At 38.4% G+C, this 24,901-nt stretch overlaps 1 protein-coding gene across 1 annotated transcript in view; it reads left to right on the top strand.

The window, feature by feature from the left end:
• The first annotated feature begins 6,523 nt into the window (after window positions 1–6,523).
• PPM1E (protein phosphatase, Mg2+/Mn2+ dependent 1E) overlaps window positions 6,524–24,901 on the top strand; it is a 76,442-nt gene continuing 58,064 nt past the window's right edge. Inside the window, exon 1 of the mRNA XM_059829420.1 lies at window positions 6,524–6,888. Coding sequence (XP_059685403.1) covers window positions 6,524–6,888 — 365 coding nt within the window. The remainder of the gene's footprint in view (window positions 6,889–24,901) is intronic.

Consider the following 24,901-nt stretch of genomic DNA (forward strand, 5'->3'; position numbering starts at 1 on the left):
CTTCTTTCTACAGGATGAGAACCAGGGAACTTAACCTGTGATTCCCAAGCCAGTTCAAGCACAATGGCCCTGCTAAGCATATGCACCCAGGAGCCTGGCTGTGAGGGAACGTGAACCACCGGCTGCCGGAGCTGGCAGTGTCTTAGGGCCACCGAGCAGCCTGCCCAGTCCTCCTCCGCACCAGTCTTCCCCTCGACTGGAGGAACCAGTGCCAGCTGCTACCTGCTCTGGGCTTCCTCTCTCCCTGGCTCCCCGGGCTGCATGCTCAACATCTTGTGGCTTCTAGCCATAGAGTCATTTTGGATGATTAGGGTCAGGAGAGTTGGCTTCCCTCGGCTAGTGCAAGATTTCTGCATTAATGTTCTATACTGAAGAATTAAATAACTGGGAACTGGCCCCCTTCCCAGTACTGAATTTCACCCACAAATGCCCCCACTGCTAAACTGTAAGCTACTGTCTTGCTTCCTACAAGCAAGAAATATTCCTAAATACGCACCATTTATTTATTAGAGAGTCTAAGCTCTACACAGTTTTTACTGTTATAGAAATTATAGAAATAATAAATGGTAATAAAAGCAATAGTTCAATCACTATACAAGCAGTAAAAATGTTAGCTTATATGCTGAAAGAATGCATAGAAAAGTATGTATTTTACTAAGTCATTCTTCAAGAATTATAGCTAATACTGTTCATTTTATTACAATAATTACTTGCCATTGATATAAATGGAGCCAGAGAAACATCAGGGTATTAAAAAAATAAATAAATCACATTTCCATTTCAAACAATGAGAAGGGGTAATGTTTAAAATACAAAATATCTAGCAATGTATATAGGAAAGCAAAAAGGAAACTCTACAGACCTCAATAAATGGTTCTAATTGCATCTGGATGCTTTTCTCAAAGCCTCCAAGTGTGCAAGTTTGAATACTTGCTCAGTTTGGTATCTCACATTGCATTATTTTGGAGTTTTAAATTTATGACATGTATACTTCTAATACTCTAATTTATTTACTATGAACCATATTTTAGCAACACAGTTACAACTACACTTACTTAGTGATTCTTTCCGTATTATATATGTTGCTAAAATAAAATGTTTTGGACTAAAGAACAAGTTGTCTCCTTAGCATGAAAATTATGCCTATAAAGTATAGCATGTCAATATGAGATTGTAACATAATTTGTGCTATATAAGCTTACTACAGATTTGACTGTAAATATTATGGAATACAGCACATAAATGTATCTCTCTAAAAGTCATTTATTGAGTCATTATTTTGTATAATTAACACAAATTTCTGTGGCTAAATCATAGAATTTGAGACTGTTCAAAGTTAGCATCAGCTGCGTACATACTTTAAACTCTGTGAATCCTACCATTCTATTTTATCTGTACTCTTATAGCACATAATGGCCTGAGTCTGGACACAACAGTGGTTGGTTTCTGGTACTCATGTAAGTGGCTGATTTTTTTTAAGAGACATTTTTAAGTAGGTGACTGGAGCAGGATATCACAGAATCAGGAATCTAATCTACAGTGAGATGATGAACAAGTCATTTAAAGTAAGTCTGTGGAAGAACCAATATAATTTTTTAAATCCCACTAGGCACCTGCCTTAACAAGCCTGGCTTAAACTTTGCTCTCATTTTGGGATGAACTTCACCCTGCACCCTAAAAGGGCAGAATATGCACACACCCTTAAATCCCTAGAACAGACTATAAATAGGATTTAAGTGGTACACTGTTTTGTATTGCCTCCTCTGAGCAAAAGTGAGCTTCAGGCTTAGGAATTCCAGTAGTGCTATATTCACACAGTGCGGTGTGGTGGGACGTCGGCCTCAGATGAAATGTGTTGCAAAAATGGAAAGTACAGAGGAAGGGCCCGGCACAGTAACACTGCCAGCAAGCTCTGTTTTTTGCTGATATCCAGGAGGACTGCGCCCCTCATCTCCGTTTAGCAGTAAAAGGAAATTATGATAATGAAGAGTGACTGATTGCTGAAGTGGATCAACCTTAACAAGAAGATATTGGACTCTGGTGTGCTCCTGCCTGCAGGATGATCTCATGATTTGACAACATCCAGACCACATTACTAAGTGTTATGTGGTCAGCTGTGTTTTGCTGAGGCAATCCCATGGGCACTAATCTACAGGCACACTTCAGTCAGTCAGTCAAAGGTTTTATGATGTAACAAATTTTGCCTTTGTTAACAGGAAACAAGGTACGTTGTGCTGTACCTGCTTTGACAGTGTTCCAAACCTGTTTAGTCATTTTTAACGGCTCAGCTTTTCATGAATTCTTCATTCCTCATACTTTTGTCCAACAGATTTCCGAATCTAACTAAATAGGCATGGACTAATACTCTGTTTCTCACTATTGCTATTCAAAGAACTCCCTTTCCTAAACAGGGGTCTGAAAGGAAGGCTGAAAATGGAATTTTCCTTTGGAATGGGATTGGAAATTTCCATGACAGCTGGAAGTGGGATTCAGGCCTGAAGTCCTGTGTTTTGCAATGGTTGTGGATACTTCAGAATAATCTTTGACTATTAAACTGGAAAAGCTGACTTGACCTTAAAACCCTTTTCTTCTAGAAAGAAAAAAAGCAGCAAGAGAAAGAAATAGAGATAAGGACTTTGGTATTTAAGAAAATCCTAATACAGTACATATTATGGTAAAGGAACCAGTAAAACTCTGGTAACAGAAGTTACTGTGCTTTTTAAAACTGCAGTTGAATGAAGACGGAACCTAAGAAAATTGACTGAAGCTTGATGCAGCTTGTCAACAAGAGCCTTCTCACTGTATTCCTTTCAAATTCTTGCTGTTCTTACTCTTAAGCAATTATTTTAGTGAATTGAACAATAATTATCTCATTGAGTTTGAAGAGCTATAAAAAGAACAGACTTCTATATATTCACATTCACGAGGTGACTGATGCTGATCATGTGAATACATATAAAGAATTTTAATCTTTTTCAACAGTATATTGCAAGCATCATTTCTTGTATTATCCTGTATACACCACCACATTCAACAGAAGACATGCCTTCAAAATGAGAACAGCCAAAGGCTTGGAAATACTTGCTCTTCTCGTGGTTTCATCTGGCCAGGAAAACAGAATATAGCTTCTCAAATTACTTCTGGTTTATTGCAAAAGCCCTACTTTTTAAAGACATCACTTTAGAAAGGCAATTTATTTACTGTTGGGTTTTCCCATTATACTCTTTTGTATGGTATTGAAGCACATAGCATAGGTATATTAAATATTGCCAAATCATTCTTCATGCCCCTACATGTTTTCTACTTGTCAGTGTACAGGAATCACTTCCAAAGGTTACAAAAAATTAAAAAGCACTTATTTTTGCACTCCATACAATTCAGGTCACCTCCCCAAGGCCTGCTCAGATCCTGCTTATTTCTCACCAGCAAAATGAGAAAAAGGAAGACATCATTTTAAGGCTAAAATAAAACAGGAAATTAATTTTAAAATAAATTATTTTAAAATAAAAGAATTTATTCTAACACAACACTGTAAAACCTTCTTTTAAAAAAAAAATGCAACATGATGTAGCTGGAAAAGATACAAAAACTTGTGTTTCCTTCTCAAGTCAGGCGCAAGTCTTATCCTCTCTTTGACAATATGTTGCAAACCAATGATTTCAGGCTCAAAATTTTATGAATTGCGAGTTTATTCCATCCACCTAAGCTCATCACATAGGAACCATTCATGTTGCTGCTACCCAGCAATCCAGAGTGCACTGAGGCATTCTAAATTTAGCTTCCAGAGTTACTGAACACTAAAACCATTTCATAACAGTACCAAACACGCCTCTCATAGATCAGTGCTTTACTTGATAATACATCGTATTTAGAGCTTCCTTTTCTGGACAGCAGTAAGTAACAGTGTGGCTACCTTCTGTGGTAATTGCCCACCCCACTGTCTCCACACAGCGAAGTGATAGCAGGTTCCTGGCTGCCTAACTTAGCCATACCACCCACAGCTACCGTATGTTCCACATCGCAGGTTAATAAGAATGGTTTTTCACCTTTCCCTCCCAGAAACAAATGTCAGCATGGCTTAGAGCCATAAGCTCTTTATTTAATATTGAAGCAAAACAATGCTAACTTGACCGTAGTGCCAAAACTTGATAAAGTGTCCTGAGTACAAAGTTCTACTCTATTTCATTTTAATTAGTGCCCTTTGCAATTAGACAAATGATGAAAAGCACATGGGGACTGCCAAGATGAATCAAGGACATCTGGTAACTTTAACATTTCAACATGAAACAGAATAGGTATTACTCTCAGATACTCTTATGTGCTGTTTGAAACAACTAAAAAAAATATATGATTAACAAAAAATTAAGAAAAAGGCTATCTAAATGCTTTTGAATCTTTTCTTAGATAGCCTTAATTGCTGTTTGTCATACAACATGAATCAGATCATACATCTTGTTGATTGAATTAGCTGTTACTTCCCCAAGATATTGTTACAATAGGCATTTTTAGAATTGAGATCATATTACACTAAGATTATCTGGATTATAGTTTCTTAGAAACTCCAACTGCCTCTGAATTACTAGTGAAAAAAAACTAATCATGAACTTGAAACTGCTTTTTTGATACTTGCATTGATATGCATTCTCTTGAGGCTTGTGACTCACTGATGACGCAGTACACACAAACCTAAAAAATAGAAACAAAAGCCAGCAATGACATCACCAGCTGCAACTGTGGGCTATCTCTTCAAAAAGAACTGCAATGTTTTTTACCCCTCAAACCCACCTGGCATTCCTAAATAGATTAATGTTAAATTGAAAATATATAAACGGTATACTGAAGAAAAAATACTTAGAGATATTCTTTCAGGAGAAGCTATGCAATTTTCTGTCACTTTAATAGCTTTTGGCTGTGAAAGACTAAGACTAACTGTGACAATCACATTTTTAACTCTCATGGCTTTTACTTATTTACAAGATTGCAATATGATCAGTCAATGCAGTTGCCGGAAATATTCTAAAATTAGTTTGACTCTGAAATAACAATTCACCAAACGAAAGACAGATTTACAGCAGCACCTGACATGCAGAGGTAATTAGTACGATGCAGAGGACAACAGGTTTCAGCACGCTACTGTCCTTGTTAAAATCCATTAAAATTTGAGAATATTTTTGCATATGAGGGCTTGTGATTTGGCCATTTTTCAAGGTATATCTGACATTAAGGATATTGTTCCCTCCCATGCGTACAAGTTAATTTAAATGTGTGGCAATTATACCTGTTCTTTGTTGGTATTTATGGACCTGATAGCTCTGAGAATAGCTTTTCAGCAGCAATGAATAAAACAAGCCAAAATGTCTTTCATAAATGAAAGACATTCATTAGACAGCAGCAGAATATCAGCTACAGTTTGTCTCCCGCTGACTGGCTGTAACTTTTAAGTTTCATTTGGTGTAACACCTTCAGTTGCTTATGAACTCCCCTTTGCCCGAACACCGAATGTGTAGATATCATGTAACGTACCATTTATGAATCCATACGGCTATTCCTATGCCCATCTTGAACGTAAATTAGTGTCAGAAGTTCTGTTCCTAAGTGTTGGAAATGGGTAAACACGGGTAGATGTGGCCCCAAAGCTCCCCTTCCCGGGACTACGGGGAGCACTGGGAAAGGCAAGGGCTGGGGAGCTGGGGGCTCGCAGCCCCCCCCCGCCCCGCGGCAAGTGCGGGAGCTCAGCCTGGGCCCCACAGACGGACCCGCCAGGTCGCCCTGGGTGCGGGGCAGCCCGGGCCGCACACGCTACACCGCAAGATTCCCGGAGAGGACATTTTTGCCGAAATACCGTGTGTTTAATGGCCAGTCTCCCTCACGCTCACCCACTCGGATTTCTAAACCACTCTTCCGAGACCCCGCCTGGCAGCCCGCCCGGGGCTGCCGGCTCCGTGGGGCAGCGGTGCCCCCACGCCACGAGGTGAGGCCGGGCCGAGCCGCCCCCAGCTCCGCTTACCCTCCGGCCCCGTCCTGGCAGCGAGCGGGAGCCCGCGGAGGCGACACGGCCGCTGGAAACGATGAGCGCAGGGAAATCCTGAGGCAGAGATTAGGTAATAGGGAATGTGCTCTCAGGTTTCCTTCGGGTTCCTGTGAGGAACCTACGCGTCTGGCTGCCTTCGCATGACTCATCACATCGGCGCGGCTGTCAGCCTGCCTGCCCTCCACCTGCCTCCCCCCGTCCCTTCTCCGCCCGCTCGGCCTCTTTCCCTTCCCGCCGCGGGCCGAGCCTCCCCCGCAGGCCGCGGCCCGGACGCCCCGGCCCCCTCAGCGCCGGCCGCGTTCCCGCCGCTGGGGCGCGCGCCCCCTCCTCCTCCTCCCCCCCCGCCCTTCCCGCGGCGTGCGCGGCCCCGCGGGTCCGGCTCGGGAGCGCGCGCGCGCAGGCGGGCGGGAGGCGGCTGCCGGCGGCGGCGGGCAGGGAGCTCTCTGCGGGCGCAGTGCTGATCCGCCGGCGGGCGGCCGGGAATGCGAAGCAATGGCCGCGGGCGGCTCGGGCAGCGGCAGCGGCGGGGGCAGCGCGGAGGAGAAGAGCTACCGCCGCTTCCTCGAGCTGTTCTTGGGCGAGTTCCGCGGGCCCTTCGGGGCAGAGCCGGCGCCGGCTCCCCCCCCCGCTGCCGACGCCGCGGCCGCCGCTGACGAGGACCCCGGGGCAGAGGGAGAAGCGGGAACGGCCGCCGAGGCCGAGGAGGGCGAGGGCGACGGCGGCGACCCTCAGCCGCCCGCCCCGCCGCCGCCTCCCCCGCCGTTGCCCCCGCTGCCCCGGCCGCTCTCGGAGTACATCACGGAGGAGGAGGTGGAGGGCGAGTGCCTGGACCTCTGCCTGCAGCAGCTCTACAAGTAGTGAGTGCCGGGCTGAGGGGAGCCTCCCGCCGCGCTGAGGGGAGGGCGGGCGGGGAGTGGGGCTGAGGGACCCCCCCGTGTGGGGGGAGGCGGGGGCAGGGTGTGGGGCTGAGGGGATCCCTCCTGTGTGTGGGGAGTCTCCAGGGTGGGGCTGAGGGGAACCCCCGCTCCGTGTGTGGGCAGGGCGCGGGGCGGTGGAGCCCCCCGTGCTGGGGGGCCAAGGCAGGGCGTGGGGCTGAGGGAGGCGAGGGCAGGGTGCTTGGGGAGGGGAAGGTCCCCCGGGCCAGGAGTTAAGGACTTCGGTGCTGCTGAGCTGCTCGGGGTCAAAGCGTCCTGCTCTGCCCTGTTCTCCCCTGCCCAAAAACCGCCTCTGCTCTCCGGCCCCCTCCTTCCCTCTCGCCGGGACAGGGAGCGAAGAGGCGAAGGGAGCAGACAAGGGAGAGCCATAAGCATCCATCTGGAGAGCAGCTTGCTTGGGGAGGGAGAGTGGTGGGGGGAAATGTCTCACGCTCTGATGCCAAAGCAGGAGGGGGGTTTGCCTGTGGTTGATTGTACTGAGGCTTGAAATTGAAATGTTCCCTGCGTGAGGGTTTGTAAATGGGGAAACCTCTGCCAAGAAAGAAGGAAGGGGGGAGAACAAGGGGCAAGGAAAGAGAGGCAGTCCACCTCCTTCCCCCCTCAAAAAAAAACATCAAGAAAACCACACCATGTATTTATAGACCAGGGAGAAAAGAGGAGTAGAAAGCCTTAGGAGAAAGCTACCCACAATCATGGGGCTCTTTCTGCCGTCAGCTGGGGAAAGCCAGCTACACTCTTGTTCAGTACGGAGGCAGTTTCCAGATCTGTGCTTTCTAAAGGCTGGTGCATAAAGAGGAAACAGATGGGATCTATTCCCAGTGTGAAAAGTCTGTGGACTGAAACCCAAAGATCAGTTACCAGTGCCTTGTATTGTGCTCAGCTTTGGCTTTGAAGGCCTGAAATAGAAATGGTTGTTAGTGGCAGTTCTTTATAGAAAGCCTTTATAGGAACCTTTTTAAACTGATGCCACAGGAGGAGACAAATGAACCTGTGAAAATATGCACTGCACACCAGGGAGCTTTCTGCCATTGAGCTGATAATTGTAATGAGAGGTGTTACTCAGTCGCAAAATAAAATAAATAAATAAATAACCAGGTTTTACAACTGGATGGTCTGTTTCTATTCAATTCTCATCTGCCCTCTGCATTTGTGGACGACAGGGACAACACAATGATAGCTGCAGAGGACAAAGCTCTCCCATTCACACATGCTCACCCTGCCACCTTTGGAAAGTCTTTCTCTGGAATACAGCAGCACATTCATAGGATGTGCTGGAGAGGAGAGAGGCAAGTCCCTTCTGTGTATGTGGAAGGTGTTTTGTGGGTTTTTTTAAAACAGACTTGTGAAATCAAAAGTCAGATTAGTTTAAATAAAGTTTTAGATGTAGAGAAGATTATTTTAAAGTATTATTTAAAGTATATCTAGGAAATTATTTTGAACTTGAATACCCCTGCCCCCTTCTTTCTCTGCCTGTCCCCATACCCCAGAACAGGCAGACTTAGATTCCCCAGTTTCTAAGGCCCATATTAATGGATGAAATTATTAAGGAAAAAACAGACGTTTTGAGAGGATTCTTTATATTGGGATAGCTGTTGCCGGGTTGTGTTTTTAGGGTTTTTTTCCCAGCCTTTGTATAAATCCTTTGATGGTTACTGAATGAAGCATCTCCTAGGCTTTGTTTATGGTGAAATCAATGCAGACTTCCTTCTATTGACACCTACATTATGAAGCAAAAACCAGTATCTGCCTCAAAATTAAGGGAGCAGGGGATCATGTTGTAAGAAAATTGTTTTCCAAACGCTTAAATATTTTGTCAATATATAGAAAATGTATTTTCAAATATTAAATTAGTATGTTTTAACTGAAGAGTAATAGACATTGATTTATATCTGTCTAGATAAGATAACTGCAAAATGTAATTCTTTAAAATATTTTAAAATATTATAAGCCAAATCTAATAACTTTTAATACAGAGAGCTAAACTGAAATAGCTTTTTCTTGAGTGATGGTGGAATCTGAGGTAAGTGCAAGTATGCAAAACTATTCTTCAGGTAAAGTATTGTATTTTTAGTACACTCTCCAGTCACCAGAGAAACTTAAAACTGTCACAAGATTATAAATCAGGCAAAAGCAGAATGTCTTCCTGCTTTACAGCTAAGGGTTCAACTCGTCAGATGACTCCAGAGATGGGAAACTTCATGCATATGAGTGAAGCTACTCTTGTACAAAATGGTTATGATAGTGTCAAAAAAAAAAAAAAAGGCACATGAAAACTTATGTGAAGGGAAATATATTATTGGTATGTCATTAGCAAGAAAGACTATATTATGAAGGCATGTTTTCTGTAACTGTAACTATATATTAGTCAAATGACTGGTTTGCATTATATGTAGCATAAGGATAAAACCCATTACTGTGAAAAAACCAACAGCTGTTTTTCAGCTATTTGAAGCCTACTGCTTTAGTTCTTTTTCAGGGAAGTAAGACCATCTCAGAAATGAGAACATATCGCCAGTCATGAAAAAATACAATAGTTTTCTGCCACTGTGTGGATTAGTATCAGAGAGTTCCTATTTATGAGATTTTCCTGCTATTTTCCAAAAGACTCATATTCCCCTCTGAGATTTCCAGTTCCTGGTTTCTTTCTAGAGACAGCGTATGCTTGGAAAATTAGATTAATGTAATCTTTATATCTGTCTAAATGCCGCAAAATGGGTACTGTGTGTGTTCTTAGTGATCCTCAACAGAATGAAACTGATCTATAGGAGGTATGTTAGATGAAGAAAATAGTCAAAAAAGAATAACTTTTGAGGAAATGCATTAGAACATTGGATGATACCCTGAAAGTTCATTTTGTGATTATTGTCTCTAACATCTTATTCAAGAGAAAGCTAGATAGTTTAAATAGTTTCTATGTAGAAACAAACATACTAAGGACTTAATCTTACATCTGTTAAATATGAGACCTCATTGCTTGCTTCCACTGATTCAGGAGTTGACCTCGTTTCAAGTGACTGACTTGATGTAACAAAGTTATATATCATGCTCTGTTCTTTTCCTACTGATACTTCTATTAAATCTATTGTATTTAAAAAGCTGGTTCTTGACAAGCCATCTGAAAACCTAATCAACAAAGATGTTGCTGAGAGAGGAGAGGGCCAGACTAAGTTAAATAGTGCACCCTTAGAAGTTGTGCCACTAGGAAGAACGAATTTATCTTTCTGTTACATTTTTTCCTGTACAAATGAAATAATTTGAAAAATTCTGTTGTATATGGTATGTGTCTTGCTCCCCATCCTGTTCCCTTCCCCCACTCACCCGCCAAAGCTTTGCTGGGAATAGATATAATCAGTGTCACTTGTAGCGTCAGGTTTAATTTCAGTGATCTTTGGTGGTGCAATATTTTGCTTTCAAATATTTATTTAGAAACAACTTTAGCAAGCTTAGAAAGCCAAGCCTATTTCTCCAGCATTGAGATTTGCAAAAGATTGAAAATTTTTAAAAAAGAAATAAAAATTTAATGTTATGTCAATTTAAGTGCTTAACTAAGGCACTGATGAAAAAAATCTTATTTTGAGGACTGCAAAAATCTTGCTCTGACTTGGAAGATGAAAAGTAAAACTTGTAAGCATTGCCCTTTTAGATTTCTTTGCAGAATACTATGCAACATTCAAAGAGTATCATAGATCCCAAGTTCAGGATTAGAAAATGCAATACTTGAAGTGAGATTTTTTTTTTTTTTTAAATTAACCCTTTCTTTTAAAGACAAAATATTTTTATTTAGGTTTAAGTATTCCCCCCAGTCTTGCTATGAAAAATCAAGAAAGGCAATGTAGACTCAACCTTCTAAGATTGGAATTATGTAAAATGTGGACAGTGAATAAGAGTGGGGTTCTTGCCCCTCAACTTGTAATTTTAAGCTAAAGAGGAAGAACTTTTCATGGTAATTTTATGTGAGCAGAAATCTTTTTTTAGAAAGTAAGCTCTTGAAAATAATGTTCTGTCTGCTGTCTCCATCACTGATGAGTGAAGAGACTGTATCCTCTCCCTTTAAAAAGCAGATGTAAATGTTTTTAACTTGCTTTCTTAACCCCTGTTGTGTGAGAGCTGGCATTGTTGTCGCTATCTGTAAATTGAAATTCATATATTATGCTAGATTGGCTTTTTTACCATAATATTAAAAAGGCTGTGATGTTTTGCTCTTTCATAATTTGTCTTTTATCACCTATTCGGTTGATTGCAATCTAAAAGCCCTTCTAGGAAATATAATTAACTACTTGTCATCTGTAACATTAATCCCAAGGACCAACGAAAAAGAAATACCATCCTTTTTAAGATGACACTTGTTTAATCTTCTTTTGTGAGGTTTTACAATGGAAGTGATGATAATGTTGGCCTGTGCTCACAATAAACGATTGGAGCAGATATTGGTTGCACCTGTTTTGGGAAATTTCTAATGGTTAATGAGGAGGTTTGACGGAGACCATTAAATTTCCCACCCCCAGCTCTGTTGGTGATTTGGTTCTGCACCTTAGCCTGTTCCTGGGTAACAGTATGACAGTGTTACGGCCTGAGGGAGGGGAAGGGAGGCGAGGCAGGCTGTAGCTGTGTTAATGTCTCCCTGGAGCCCCCTCCAAGATTAGGAATCTCTTCCTGAGGGTAGTTGAGCTGGCTGCTGCCAGCCATGTGCTACAGAGTGAGCAACAGTGGCCTGGGGTCCCAGAGACTCAGCAGTGAGCACCAAGCTCTGCCGCTAAGATGCGGATCTGTGTGGGTACGGCTGCTGATGCCGACATCCTCAGACCCAAGGGGTTTTGGTCCTAGAAATGCTGATGCTTCTCTGTAGAAAAGTTTCTGCATACATTTCTATCAGATGATTTAGAAGTTGAGAGAACTTCGGTGTTGCTATTAATGCCTTATTACTCTTTAAAAGAATCTACTATGAAATTCAACCCATATAATGGATGATGGTGATGTCTCAGCATACAGAGATGGGCATATTTCATGTACTTTAGACTGGTAATCATTATAATCTACAAATAGGTAGTATTTAGTCACTTTCAAAACACGACTAATGGTCTACACAGTGAGAGATTCTTTTTGTTGCTTTTAAGGCATCTTCAGTTCATGCTCCCACGCTTTTAAAAATACTGAATCAAATCAGATATTTTTATACTCCTTTTAAAAAAAGAGTATCGGCTAAACCAAGCTATTTAAATTGCAGATTTACATTTTGGAATGGTTAACATATATGGTGACATTTCAAAACTTACTAATTTATGATTAAAAGGATGCTGAATTTTTCAAGTGCAATGGTGACTATGCTTGGAAGTTACTTTATTTAGCATTAAAAAAATCATTCTTAGTGAAGAGATTATGGGAGTATATTAATTCCAGTGCTTTTATTTCAGTGAATGTTGCTAGGAGTACAACAAATTAAAGGGAATTAATTTTGTTAGGAGCTTTTCACAGCAAGATTTTTTTGACCCAAGAGCAATTTGCATAGATTCTACTACTCCTAGTGAAGCTGTTTGCTTTTGCATACGAAGTGATTGAAGAATTAGATCTATGCTAACACGTTCTTTTTTTGGACCTTATATAACCACTGTTGAAACTAGACTGAGTTATCAAGAAAGAACATATATATGAATCTGTATAATAAATTTTACTTGTAATATGTTATTTTTCATTTATAAGATAACTCAAAAACCTTTGACTAACTAAAATCTTACTGTCCGTCTTGTGAACCTACTTTTGACTCTATCTTTTGGATGTGATGAGCATGTTAGGCTTCATTCCTTTAGAGAGTTTGTTTAGTAATTCTTCTTCTTTTGCACAAAACACTCTGCGCAAAATATTTTTATCCTTAAAATTCCTCATTGTAATTACCTTCAACAATGGCAAAAAAAAAAGATAGTCTACTTAATTGTGGTTCTTTTCACAGAAGATTGTAAAAAACCTATTTTTATTGATGTTAAGGTTAAACTTTTAGTTTGCTTTACAGTATGTTAGTAGAAGTTTCAATGCCTTGGCTGCTCTGTCACTGGTGTATGCTCTCATTCATTTTTTGTTGTCTTGCTAAATTGCTTACATGATCACATTAAAAGCAAAAGCAACAGGGCATGTAGTACCCAGATAATGAGAGTACTGTTTATTCCTATATTTGATGTCACACTGAAATAATCTCTGGCTGTTTTGCACCATTTTCTTTCTTCACATTGTTTGGTGCGTACTAGTTTTTGGTTTGTTTTCTCCTAGGAAGTATTCTCGCTGACTAGGAAAGATATGTGAAAAATGAGATGAAATGTAGTTAGCGCTTTAAAACATTAGATGTTCTTTGAACCATGCTGCAAGACTGTCTTATGCAATGGAATCATGATTACGTAATGCAAATGGTTATAAAAATAAATGTGTCCTGGACAATATGTGTCCGTGACATGTTAGTAACCTATGACATGCTACTAAACTGTAAATGGTCATTGCTACATGTGATAGTGTAGGTCCTCATCTTTGGTTTAGCTGAAATCAACCATTAAACAAATATTCTAGATTTTTGTTGTTATATCATATTAGTGATGAGACAAAATGGATGCAGATTGTGGACTTGTTTTACAGAAACATTTGTGTTGTGCCTTTGTACTTCGTTAGGATGAAAAAACATTGCCCACCTTTTAATAAGACATTTTTTAAAGAAGGAATCATCAGAGTTGTAAGTTAGAACTGCATGGGAAATAGCTGCCCTTGGGTACTTCAATAATTAATACAGAAGTTAAATGAGTTGACTAAATTGCAGGAGTACCTCAGTTTATGTTTATATTGGATGGAAAACAGCTAAAAGCAACTAGTGATTGGGTAAGTGAACCAACATTTTAAGCTGTAGTACTGCTCACCATTTCTGAACTCTGCATGCAATCCATTGAAAAGTTTGGTATTTTTTGTTGGTAGAGCAGGACTAAAAAGTTGACTGCTAAACTTTGATCATGGGAAAATGTGCTTGGATGCAGACAAGTCTGAATTGGGAAACATTTGCACTTTCTTGTAGCTGTAATTACAACAAAAGGAATATATGATTAATTGGTAAAATTGTGGGTAGCTCCTTAAAGTTAATTTTTTCAAAGGATATGATCTTGGAGCTATTTTTGCTGGCCTTTTATGATCCAGTAGAGTCTGTTAAATTGTACATACCAACTTTTCAAGTTTAGTTTCTTTTGCTCTTCATTTACAGTAAAGAATTTGAGTACTTTCTCTTGTTTGAGAATATGATTTTTTCATAGGCTCTGTACCTCCATCATGATGTAACTAAAAATAGAAGCAGCCTATAAAAATAGGCCTTGGCATTTTAACTTCTTGGCACTGTCTCTAGGACTGTTCCTTTCACCTCAGGCTATGACCTTCTTACTGAGGTTCAAAAATCTAAAATGAATGTGGTAAGTTATTCCTCATTAGTGTTATGAACACTGTACTCTCCATGTTATATTAATTAGCTTCTAGAACAAGTCTTTTACTTTCAGTCCTAACTTGAAGTATGGAAGGCTGAAACCCCCACGCTCTAGTTGAGAATTCAGCAAATAGTTATGTGTTTTCTTTTTCTGTTTCTCAACAGAGAAAAATATTAGGTAACTAAAATTTGGTTTTCTGTGTATACTAGCTTTACGTGCAATGAACTTTTGCTCAATTAGACATTGCTTGATTATTTTTTTAAATTATGTGATAGCGTTGATAAAGCTCAAAATACAATTTTTTTTTTTTAGTAAGGTATTTGGTTTATTCGTTTATAATAGATGACCTGAAAATGAAGGGAAACATTCAGTTCCTGTTGGAACCTGTGGGCCCAGGTGAGGACAGTGGTAAACTATCTAAAATTCCTACCTGCAAAAAAATTGGAATTTAGACTAATAAGCTAATATAAACTGGTTGTACACAGTCACATATACAGCATGATACATATTTTAAACTAAAGCTTTTACCAGCTTTTCTTGTAAGTAGTGTCATTCTGTTTAAGCCATCTAATCATTGTGTTTGAGGCAAATATGACTGAAATGCATATATTTATACATAAAAGGTTCCTATCTTAAAAGAGTCTTATTACCACTTTCTTCTGAAAAGCTGTGTAAAAACCTATGTGTTAGGCAATGAGCAGTCAGAAGCTCAGTATTTCTGGAGATTAGGAGGAACACTACTGTTTGGGGAACAGATATGCTTTCTGCTTGCAGAACATGGGTGCATTGGGTTGTTCTTAGTTCTGCTTTCTCACTGGAGTGTACTCCACAGAGCATAAGGGATGTGTCTGTTATAAAATGAATTTAATCTCTCCTCTTCTTAGCACTGCAAAAATATTATGTGAGATTTTAGAAGAAAATTAATTGGTCCTAACCCTAACATTCGAATGTGGATTGTTGGTGAAAGTGCCTCCAGTAGAAATGAGCGTTGATATAAATACTGTGCTGAACTACTAAGGTTAGTCTATGTTAAGTTCAAATAAGCATCTGTTACAATAGTTAGCAGAGATCTTGGGTTTTTACTGAATATTTTAAAATTCTGACATGTGACAGTGATTTCAAAATGGTGCTTGTACATATGAGTCCTCTGTGATGGCAAATAGTAGTAATTAATGGTAGTTTTGATGTGCCCGAAAAGGGTGAAATTTGAGCTATATTCATGTCTTAGAAATCTAAAGAGAAAGTGAGATACCTTATTCATTTATGATAGCTGATAGATCAGAAGAGAGAAAGAACTCCCCCTGATCAAATACTGCACATCCCTTAAGAAAAAGTGTGAGCTCTTTTCTCTGGCTTTTAACCTTTTTTACCTCTATGGTACGAACTGTGTAAAATCCATTAAAAGATTTGTCTTCCATATAAATAGAGGGTTAGAGTTATCATTGTGTAACACTTGTGCAATTCCCATTGAAATAAGTGGAGAAAAGATGATGCAGTTTCCGAGGCGGTCTGGCTGGGGATGTGTGCCCAGGCTGCTTGGTTGGAGAGGAGAACTGAGCCTGTGTTAAGTAATCTGATCCTCTTCCCCAGTGCATTGTTCAGTTGAGAATGAATTTTAAGTGGTTTAAACTTTCCTCATTGGTGTTAACCTTTTTCAGTTTGACTGATTATGAATGACCCAAATGATCATATAGAATACTTAAAATCTTGCTAATTACATTGTATACTAATTTTAGAAAAACATTTTTGGATATTAGATGCTTTTAGTTTAGCACCTCACAAAACTGAGTTGGTGCAATTCACATTCACTTTGTTTTCACAAGTGCTGATGCTGTTTATGACATACAATACAGTAATTTTTAAAAACATGAGACAAGCCACAAAGTTCTAAATCTAGCTCTACGGATTAAAGAAAAAATAGTAAAGAAAAAGTTTCTCCTATGAAATTACTAAATATCCTAAAATATTTTCCCCAAAAAAATCTTACAAACTCTCCCTATGACCTGGGAGATGTGAGAAGAAAGGTTTGTCAACAGGGAGTAAGAACAGGCAATTTTAATTATCTGGAATCAGTATATATAGTAGAATACAATAAATCTGAAAAACACTTCTTAAATTCATCCTAACTAGTTGAAAATTTAATGCAGAAAGCGATGAACTCTAAATATTTTGATTATTTTTTTTAAGTGTTCTTCTATTTCTATTAATGTAATTCTATATTAAACATATTTTTAAAAACCATTACAAAATACAAAATTTATGTATTGCAAAATATATAATTTACTTAATTAAAAGCTAGTTTTGCATTAATATATTGAAAGCTATTCGGTTTAATTTATTGTCCTCTGAAAACTGATGAAGTAATGCAATTTCTGTTTCCATGCTATGTCTGTGGATCTTAACAGGAATAAAGACAAAGGTTGTAACAGCCCAAGAAATGTTACAGTAAGACACAGATGTTTGTGTGTGTATATATATATACATATTTACTTGTCTGTCTGTCTAAGCTCTCTTAAACACCACATTTTGATCAGTCTCTTTATGAATAAAAATTTTCTAGCCAAACAGAAATTCAGAATAAGAAGGGAGTTTCAAGCTATCTTGCAGTCTCATCCTCTTTATTACAGAGTGGAGCAAAATATTAAATCTGGAAGTAGCACCTTCTGTGGGGGAGTTATTTTTTGTTTTTAATTCTGAGAAAATTGCCATCTGAAATAGACATAATAAAAAACATCTGTTGAGGAAGTACAGAAAGCGAAAGGAAAGCACTTTGAGGAAGTCTGCTTTATATTTGTAAAGATATGAAAAACAGCTAATCAGGTAGCATGAAATAATAAAACAGAAAGAGGAAGAAAGAATTAAATAATATCACAACCTGAGTGACCCACCCCATGTTCCTTCCGTTCATTTCTTAGAGAATCATTGTCAGTCTGTGAAATGGGTCTGCAAAATAGAGAAACTCATCAAAGTTTTTTATAACCTCTGTTTTATTGTGGCAAACTTCCTAAACTGAAAGTTGGTTATGCATTATTGTATTTACACTTACTTTGACATCATTGCAAGGTATTAGGGGCTATGCTGTTACTTTTAGGTTAGAGAAAGATCTGGTACTTTCTTATGCTCTTGCTTTTGTGTGGATTTGCTATTAATATCCTGTTACCCGTTACAGATGCTTTTCAGGGAGCTGTTTTAGGCTTCACTCAAAGGTTTTTTGGAAAGACTGAGGAAACAATTCAACTGCCTGCTTTTAGTCGTGAAAAAGGGATGACACCATTCTATTTTGCCTGTGACCATCTAGCAGATAGAAAAGAAAACATTCAGAGGCATTAAATGAGGAAAACCCCTTTTTTTAACGGGCTGCTTCTATGTGGGAGTAACACCCTAAATTTCTATAGGCTGGGGAAAAAAAAGAAATTAGGTTTGTTAAAATTAACAAGCAAATAATAGCATAAGATCATATAGTATTTTAAATACTATGTGCCAGCAGAACTATTTCCTCATTTTCCCATATGCTCACTACCGCAAAAAATTTAAAATGCAGTATCTTCACATTATTCTGGTAGCCTTGTAGTGTATTCTATAATGGGATCTTGCGGGACTTTGCATTGATAGGCATCTGAGAGTTGTCTTAGTACTTAGAGTAGAATAAGGATTCAGAGAGTTTGTGAGGGGAAAAAAATGGTTGCTGCAAAATTGATCTTGTGAAGATAGTCAAGAAAACTGAACAGAGTAAATCAGTGAGATATTTTACTAGAAGCAGTACCATAGAATTATATCTAGCTAAAGTGTCTCTCTAGAATCCTGAAATATATTGTACAGGAACTTGTGTTTTCTTTTCTTAGTTGTTCATTTTTGGTAACAAAACAACGTTATTCACTGAAGCAGTAGGGAATATGAGTTGCTAGTCTCACTTAGAGCAAGGTTAAGTGACATGATGAAAAAGATTACAGTGAGAAGTCTGAAATAGCTACCCTTGTATTAATGCTGGTAGCAACAATAAACATGGAAAGTTTCAGGAAAATGCCAAGCTAGACAATCTGTATGGAGGTTAATTTGCATTTTCTGCATGTCGAGAGTTTCCAAATTATGTCAAAGGAAGTTTGGGCTAAAAAAAAAGGCAGAGGATATGACCCTCAAAAAATTGCTACTTTTAAATCCAAGAATAAACTAACACATCCTGTAGTTTCATAAACCCTTATGTTTCAGAACTGTGTTAATTAATTTACCATATATTTTTTATTCTTCTTAAGGAAGATGATTTGTTTTACTTTTCTGTTCTATGAATAAGGAAGGATAAATTTCTTCCAAACTCCTGCCCTGTTTTATGTATTTATACTAAAAAAAATAAAGAGCAAGTCAGTCTTGATTTAAAAGTAAACATAAAAAAATTCCTCCCCACTTAAGAAAATCCTTCTCCTTCTTAATCTTTTCTCCCCACCCACTGCCCACCCCCATCAAAAAGTTTTCATGTCTTTCTGTAGTTATAAAATAAAAGACAATTGCATTGTGCTGCTGCTACAAATAAAATTCCAGAGTTGGTAGTCTTATTTGACACGTGCCTTTCTTGTGCCACTATAGTAACAAGGGAAGAATATGCAAAAGAAAAGGTAAAGTAGATAATGCTGCCAGACCAAGTAATCATTGTATCACAGTTTAGCTCAAAACAATAAAACTGACCTAAATTTAAAATAATTGAGAAAAAACCCTGGTGTTGGTTTTGCTTCTGAAAATTATACTTAGAAACATTCTAGACTTTTACTTCACAATCAAGAAGCTTGGAAACTTTCCTTAAAAAGAATAATCTGAAATTTGAAAGTAGTTGCTTGTTTCAAATAGTTGAAGCTTGAGGTAAAACAAAATACTATGAAACTTGCCATGAAATTGCACAAGTTGGCAGCAAGGGATGAAACTGTGCCCTTCAAAACCATAATTCTCCAGTGCTTCCTTTGGGCCACAATTTCATCCACTGTACGGGGTTGTGGGTTTTTTTGGTTTTGGTTTGTTTGGGTTTTTTCACCTGTAAGAAAAGGTTAGGTGTGATACTCTGTGGTCAGTGATTAAGCCTGTGCTGTTACACCTTCTGGGATGCTTCGGGGCTATTAGTCTGTCAGGTGAAACGTGGACCTTTTACACATAAATAGAATGTAATGAAAACTTGCAATGTCTTTCAGAAGATTAAATGTCTAGCTGTAAAAAAGACTGCTGAGATTTCACCACTAGTGGTTACACTATAAATACTTTATCATTTGCCTTTCAGACTTCTTTGTGAGTAAACATATGGGGTCTTCTAGACTGCTCTTGTGAGTTTGGTTTTTTTTAATCTGTGATGTCCAAATTCTTTCCTTTAAACATTTACACTGGCATTGATGGGTACTTTGAAGCTTCAAGAATTCCTCCAAGTCTAAGTACTTCTCACCACTCAAACCCTGAAAAATAGTTCTTCAAGGAGAGAGGTGATAGAATCTGTAACACAGGAAATCTAAGTGGGGTTGTTTTCCAACATACATAGAAGTCACCAATTAACACTTCAAGAATATAGGGACAGAATGAGAAAATGTATTAGACACAGTGTCAAATGAAAATAATTAAAAAAAAAAATTGCGAGAGTGATGAGACCATCTGAAACATCAGATCAGCTAAAACACTGTTAAAAGGAATTGCTAGCATGGTCACTTCTTTAGTCAGTTACCTGCTAACTTCGTACCTAATGAGCTGTTTAAACATCTGAGTAAAATGTTGATTGAACCTAATAACCTAATCAGTTCCATTTAAAGTGTGGACAGCTGAAATCGATGAAAACTAAAGGACTGATGGCCCTTCTCCCTCTCCAAGGTGAAAAACTGTATATTCTGTTTCATTCCTTGGTGAAAACTGCACATTTTCCCTGAACCATATTCACTTATTTATTCAATAATCTAATTGTCAAAAGTGGCTGTAGTGCAACAGCTTTAATGTTATTACTATGGATTTACAGAATTATGATCTTTCTTAGGTTTCACCATCCTCTTTTATCAGTGTTAAATGTTTCTTCCATGACAAAGAAAGTCTGGCAAGGTAAATAGATGGTGCAAATTGTTTCTGTGCTCAAACCAGCTATAGATGCTTCTATACTTCCAGGAGCAGTTTGAAAAGATATATCTATCATTCTCTATCAGTTCCTCCTCACGTTATTTTACCATTTTATACACGGAAATAAGAATTTATCATAGTCTAGAAGTCTCATAAAAAGCCAGAAGTACATTGACGTAGCAAGCTACCCAAGAAACTGGTGTTAGTGAACTTTGGTTGCTGCTTCTTAGAGATTGTGAGGAGGACAATGTTCTTAGTTTCAAAGGTCAAAGACTGCAACTAATCTACTAATTCCAGCCCTCAAAATACATCAATTTGGATGAAATTGGTAATTAGTAGATCTGTTCTTTCTCATATGTAAGAGATCTGGTACTCTGCTTGCTGCTAGCTGAATTTAGTGTGGAGTGATATGTTGACTTAGTATCAAAATAAGGAATTTGCAGCTGTATTAAGTATATTTGTAACTCCCCAAATTCCATGTTCCAGCCTATATGTTTGGATATCCTGTAAAAGAAAGCATTTCACAAGTATTCTTTCGCTCCACAGATTCATCTGTTTTTTCCACCTCCTGGATCCAAACATAGTTTACACGTCTGTTGTGTGAATACAGTTAATTGTATGAAGATGATGTTACTTGCCGTATTTGCTTGCAAAAGTTAGTTATTTATTTGTTATAATCATAATCTCAGAAAAACAAAATTATACGCATGAGAAGGCAATATATTTTTAAAACAGCACTGGTAGCTAGATACATGGCTGATTAATTTTACTGTAACTTTTACTGTTGCTTTCTGTGCATAGTTATAAAACCATTACAGTACTATCCATGAAAACAGTAGAGACTGCTAGTGTTAGTATGAGTAGAAAATAAAAGCTGCTAGTCTCACAGTGCAAGGGTAAGTGACATGATAAAGAAATTTTATAGTGAGGTGTCTAAAATTGCTACCCTTATCGTAACACTGGTGGGAACAACAAACCGGGAAAGTTTCTGAAAAATGGCAACATAGACAAAGCACTTTAGGAAGTGTTACCTTTGACATCATGCTTGCAAATATCTTGCAGATTATTTTATCTCTGCAAACTATTGGCCAAGCCATGGTGTTCAATAAAAAAATAAAGCACACAAATACACAGCCCAGATCCTGTCTATGACAGCTTTTACCTAAATCCAAGAAAGTAAGCAAGCAAGCTTGCCCATGCTCACCAGTAAGATCAAGTTAGTTTCCTTAGTTAAAAATAACATGCTTGTAAGCATACTAAAAAATATAAAATCAGTTAATTAGTATGTTAGTGTGTATATGTAAATTCTTGTGCTGATTTGTTTTGTTCTGAATTGAGCGTGCAGGAAAATTCTGACAAAGGATAACATTTTCTTCTGGATCATGTTTCTGAGAATGCCATATGAACATAAATAAGATTTATATGCTCTAAGTTGATTTTTATCACTGGAGTATAAAAGAGGGAATGAAGAGTCAGAGGTGATGTCTCAGTCAGGAGTTAGGCCTTAACACCTGCAGGGAATGGACTTCTCTCAATAAAGTATATGAGGGACCTTATTGAATGCCTGTTTATATGAAAAATAGCTATATAAGATGTAGTTAAAAGCTGGTTTGACTACATATGACTCTAAACCCAGTTCCAGTTTTTACTGTGCTCTTAAACTTTGCCGAATTTGCTCCTGTGATAACGCACTGAGCTGTCGTCTCCCTCTTTCTGAAAAATACCTAAATTTGAAGAAACAAAGCTGGATGGTATATAATCCTAAATAACCACATTAAATACAAATTCTTCCTATCAGTTATCTCTCTATTTGTATGAATAAGTTTTATTCAAGCCCTATTGATCACAATTAAGTGTTGAAATTAGAAATTGACTTTAATTAGCTCAAGGCAAATTAATCTCAAGGCACTGCAGTAGGTTGTACTCCCTTTCTGTTAGTGAACTTGACAAACAGGTTCAGTTAGAATCCAACAGTGCATCAGGAGGACTATATCCCAATATCTTAATGTGACAGCTACCAAGGGAATTACTTTCTGAAGCAGAAGAAGGGAAACTGGAAACATTGAGGGGGTGGATGCAGACAGATATGACAGGATTCTAAGAACCTGGGATTCCTGATGGCGTAGGCCTTCAGAGACCACCCACTGAGCTTTGGCAGGTAATAATCTAGGAAATTATAATACACTTATTTCAAATGAATCTGTTGAGATGTTTGAGCTGAGATCTTCATTACACATATAGGTATGCTTTTGCTGCTAGAGCTCTGCTGTTTTACCAAACTATATTGAAGACAAGAAGAGATTTCAGAAAGGGTTTTATAATGTTGTAGCATCCAGTTAAGTGAGTAAAAGTATGACCAAATTCTGCAGAAGCTAGCATCATGATATTCCTATAAAATAAGAAGGTTCAGTCAACTTAGATCTGCTTTTACTGAATGGTACTGGCATGCATCTTCATGCTCTGTGTGTGTGTGCCTATGTGGGTAATTATATTGTAAAAATCTGGCATGCAGAAGAATCACTGCAACTAAAGATCTAAGATTTAACCCCCCCCCCCAAGTGTAATGTTTCTACAGAAATTTCTTTCAACAGAGTAACTCTGTGGAAATTATGGAAATTACTGTTTGTAAACATTTAAAATAAGGTGTTTGCATTTTACTACATAGCCTCATTCCTTTGTCACAAAGCCACCAGACAGATTTTCGTCTTACAGCTAACCAGATTAAGCATTCTAGCTAGATCTCTGTATGCTATTACAAAAACATTCCATCTTCTCCCCCTCCCAGCCCCATCAAGCCTGATCAGTTATTTTGAATCTGGAATATAAAGCAGTATGTATGTAACTGGGGAAAGAAATGGAATACATTTATTGGTGGCAAGGGAGTTCAGCCTCTAGTGGGGCAAATGGCAGTGTGTATAATGAGGTTTGTAGCATAAGATTTAGTAGCACTGTAAAGGAATTCCTGTCAGAGTGTGGCTCTGATAGGACTTATCAAAGAATACATGCTACTTATCTATCTTTGGCAGAGAACTCTAACTCCGTTTAACTGTCAGCACATCTATAATCCTTCCAAGTCTGGAATTGTTGATAGAATGCCAAATATCTTGGATCATGTATTGTCAGAAAGAGTAAGATCTGTGATTGTAATATCAAACAAAGCAAATGTAGCTATTTAATGAAATAATGCTGAGCTTTTAATATGGCATAACACAAACCTAGATTTTTTTTTTTTTTTTTTTTTTTTCATTTGGTAACATGAGCCATTTCATTATTGTACTGGAGATAAGATAGAGTGATAAAGACTTTTGGGATTACAGCTACCTATTGACAGATAGCTAGCACAGACCAAACTAGCAATTTTTTTAGTTAGTTTTGTATGATGGTAGTCTTAATATACACACTGTTGAAATGTTCTGGTCAATTAGTACCTTTGTGGCATTATGAATGTGGTATTAAAATACACTGGAGATGAGACAATGTTATAGCATTCAGCAATGAAAAAATAACATGAAAGAGGACAAAACAGCCTAGTGCTGAATGGTGTAATCAGCAAGTAGGCTATTTTAATTCTAACTCTCTATAAGTCAACATCTGTCTGCTTGCTATTTTATCTTTAAAAGCATACAGACACAGACATGTGCATACAGAGACTCTGTAAATAAAAATATTTTAATTTAGGGCTGATAGAGACTGTTGTTTCTATCTCAAAACTGAAGGCTTGTGTTAAATCTCAGAACAATTTCTGTCAACTGCAGTACCAGGGGTTAGCTCAGATGTTCTTTCAGTTTCTGGTTGTTGTTCCTGCTCCCCCTTTCCCAGTCAGTGCTCATCTAAAATTGCATGCTGCTGGCAGTTTTACGGGTGATTTATGTGGTGGTGACAGTTGCATATGAAGAACCAGACCAATGCCACCAATTCATGTCCTCTCAGTTCCTTGCCAAATGGGTAGATGCTCATCGCTTTCGGCTCTCTTGATAAAGCTGCCATTAACTTTTGACATTCTTACTGTGAAGACTGCAGCACCTTATATCCTTACCTATCTGTTAGATATGTCTGTTAACAGGAACATTTAAAGCAGGTGAATAATTTTTGTCCCCTATCCAAAACAAAAAAAAGTCTTGGCTTTTTTTTTCCTTCACCCATAACAAACCCCTTGGGCAAATAGCTCCTACAAGCCTACATTTTTCTTCATTTCCTTTTCAACTCAAGGGTAATAGCAGTTAAATCTAGTAAAATAAATGTTGATTGATGGAGTTTATTCCAAACTAATGAGGCATCATAAATATATTTTTGAATGTCTAAAATCCATTGGGGGTAAGTGCTACAGTCAGGTAAAAGATACAGTGCCTTCTTGATTCACTTGTCTTGGAGTCTGGAACTAGCTGAGAGAGTCCCTGTTGATTCAGTTTTTTTCAACCTGCAATGGT

This window comes from Gavia stellata, chromosome 25, assembly GCF_030936135.1.
Source record: "Gavia stellata isolate bGavSte3 chromosome 25, bGavSte3.hap2, whole genome shotgun sequence".
In the NCBI taxonomy this organism is placed as follows: domain Eukaryota; kingdom Metazoa; phylum Chordata; class Aves; order Gaviiformes; family Gaviidae; genus Gavia; species Gavia stellata.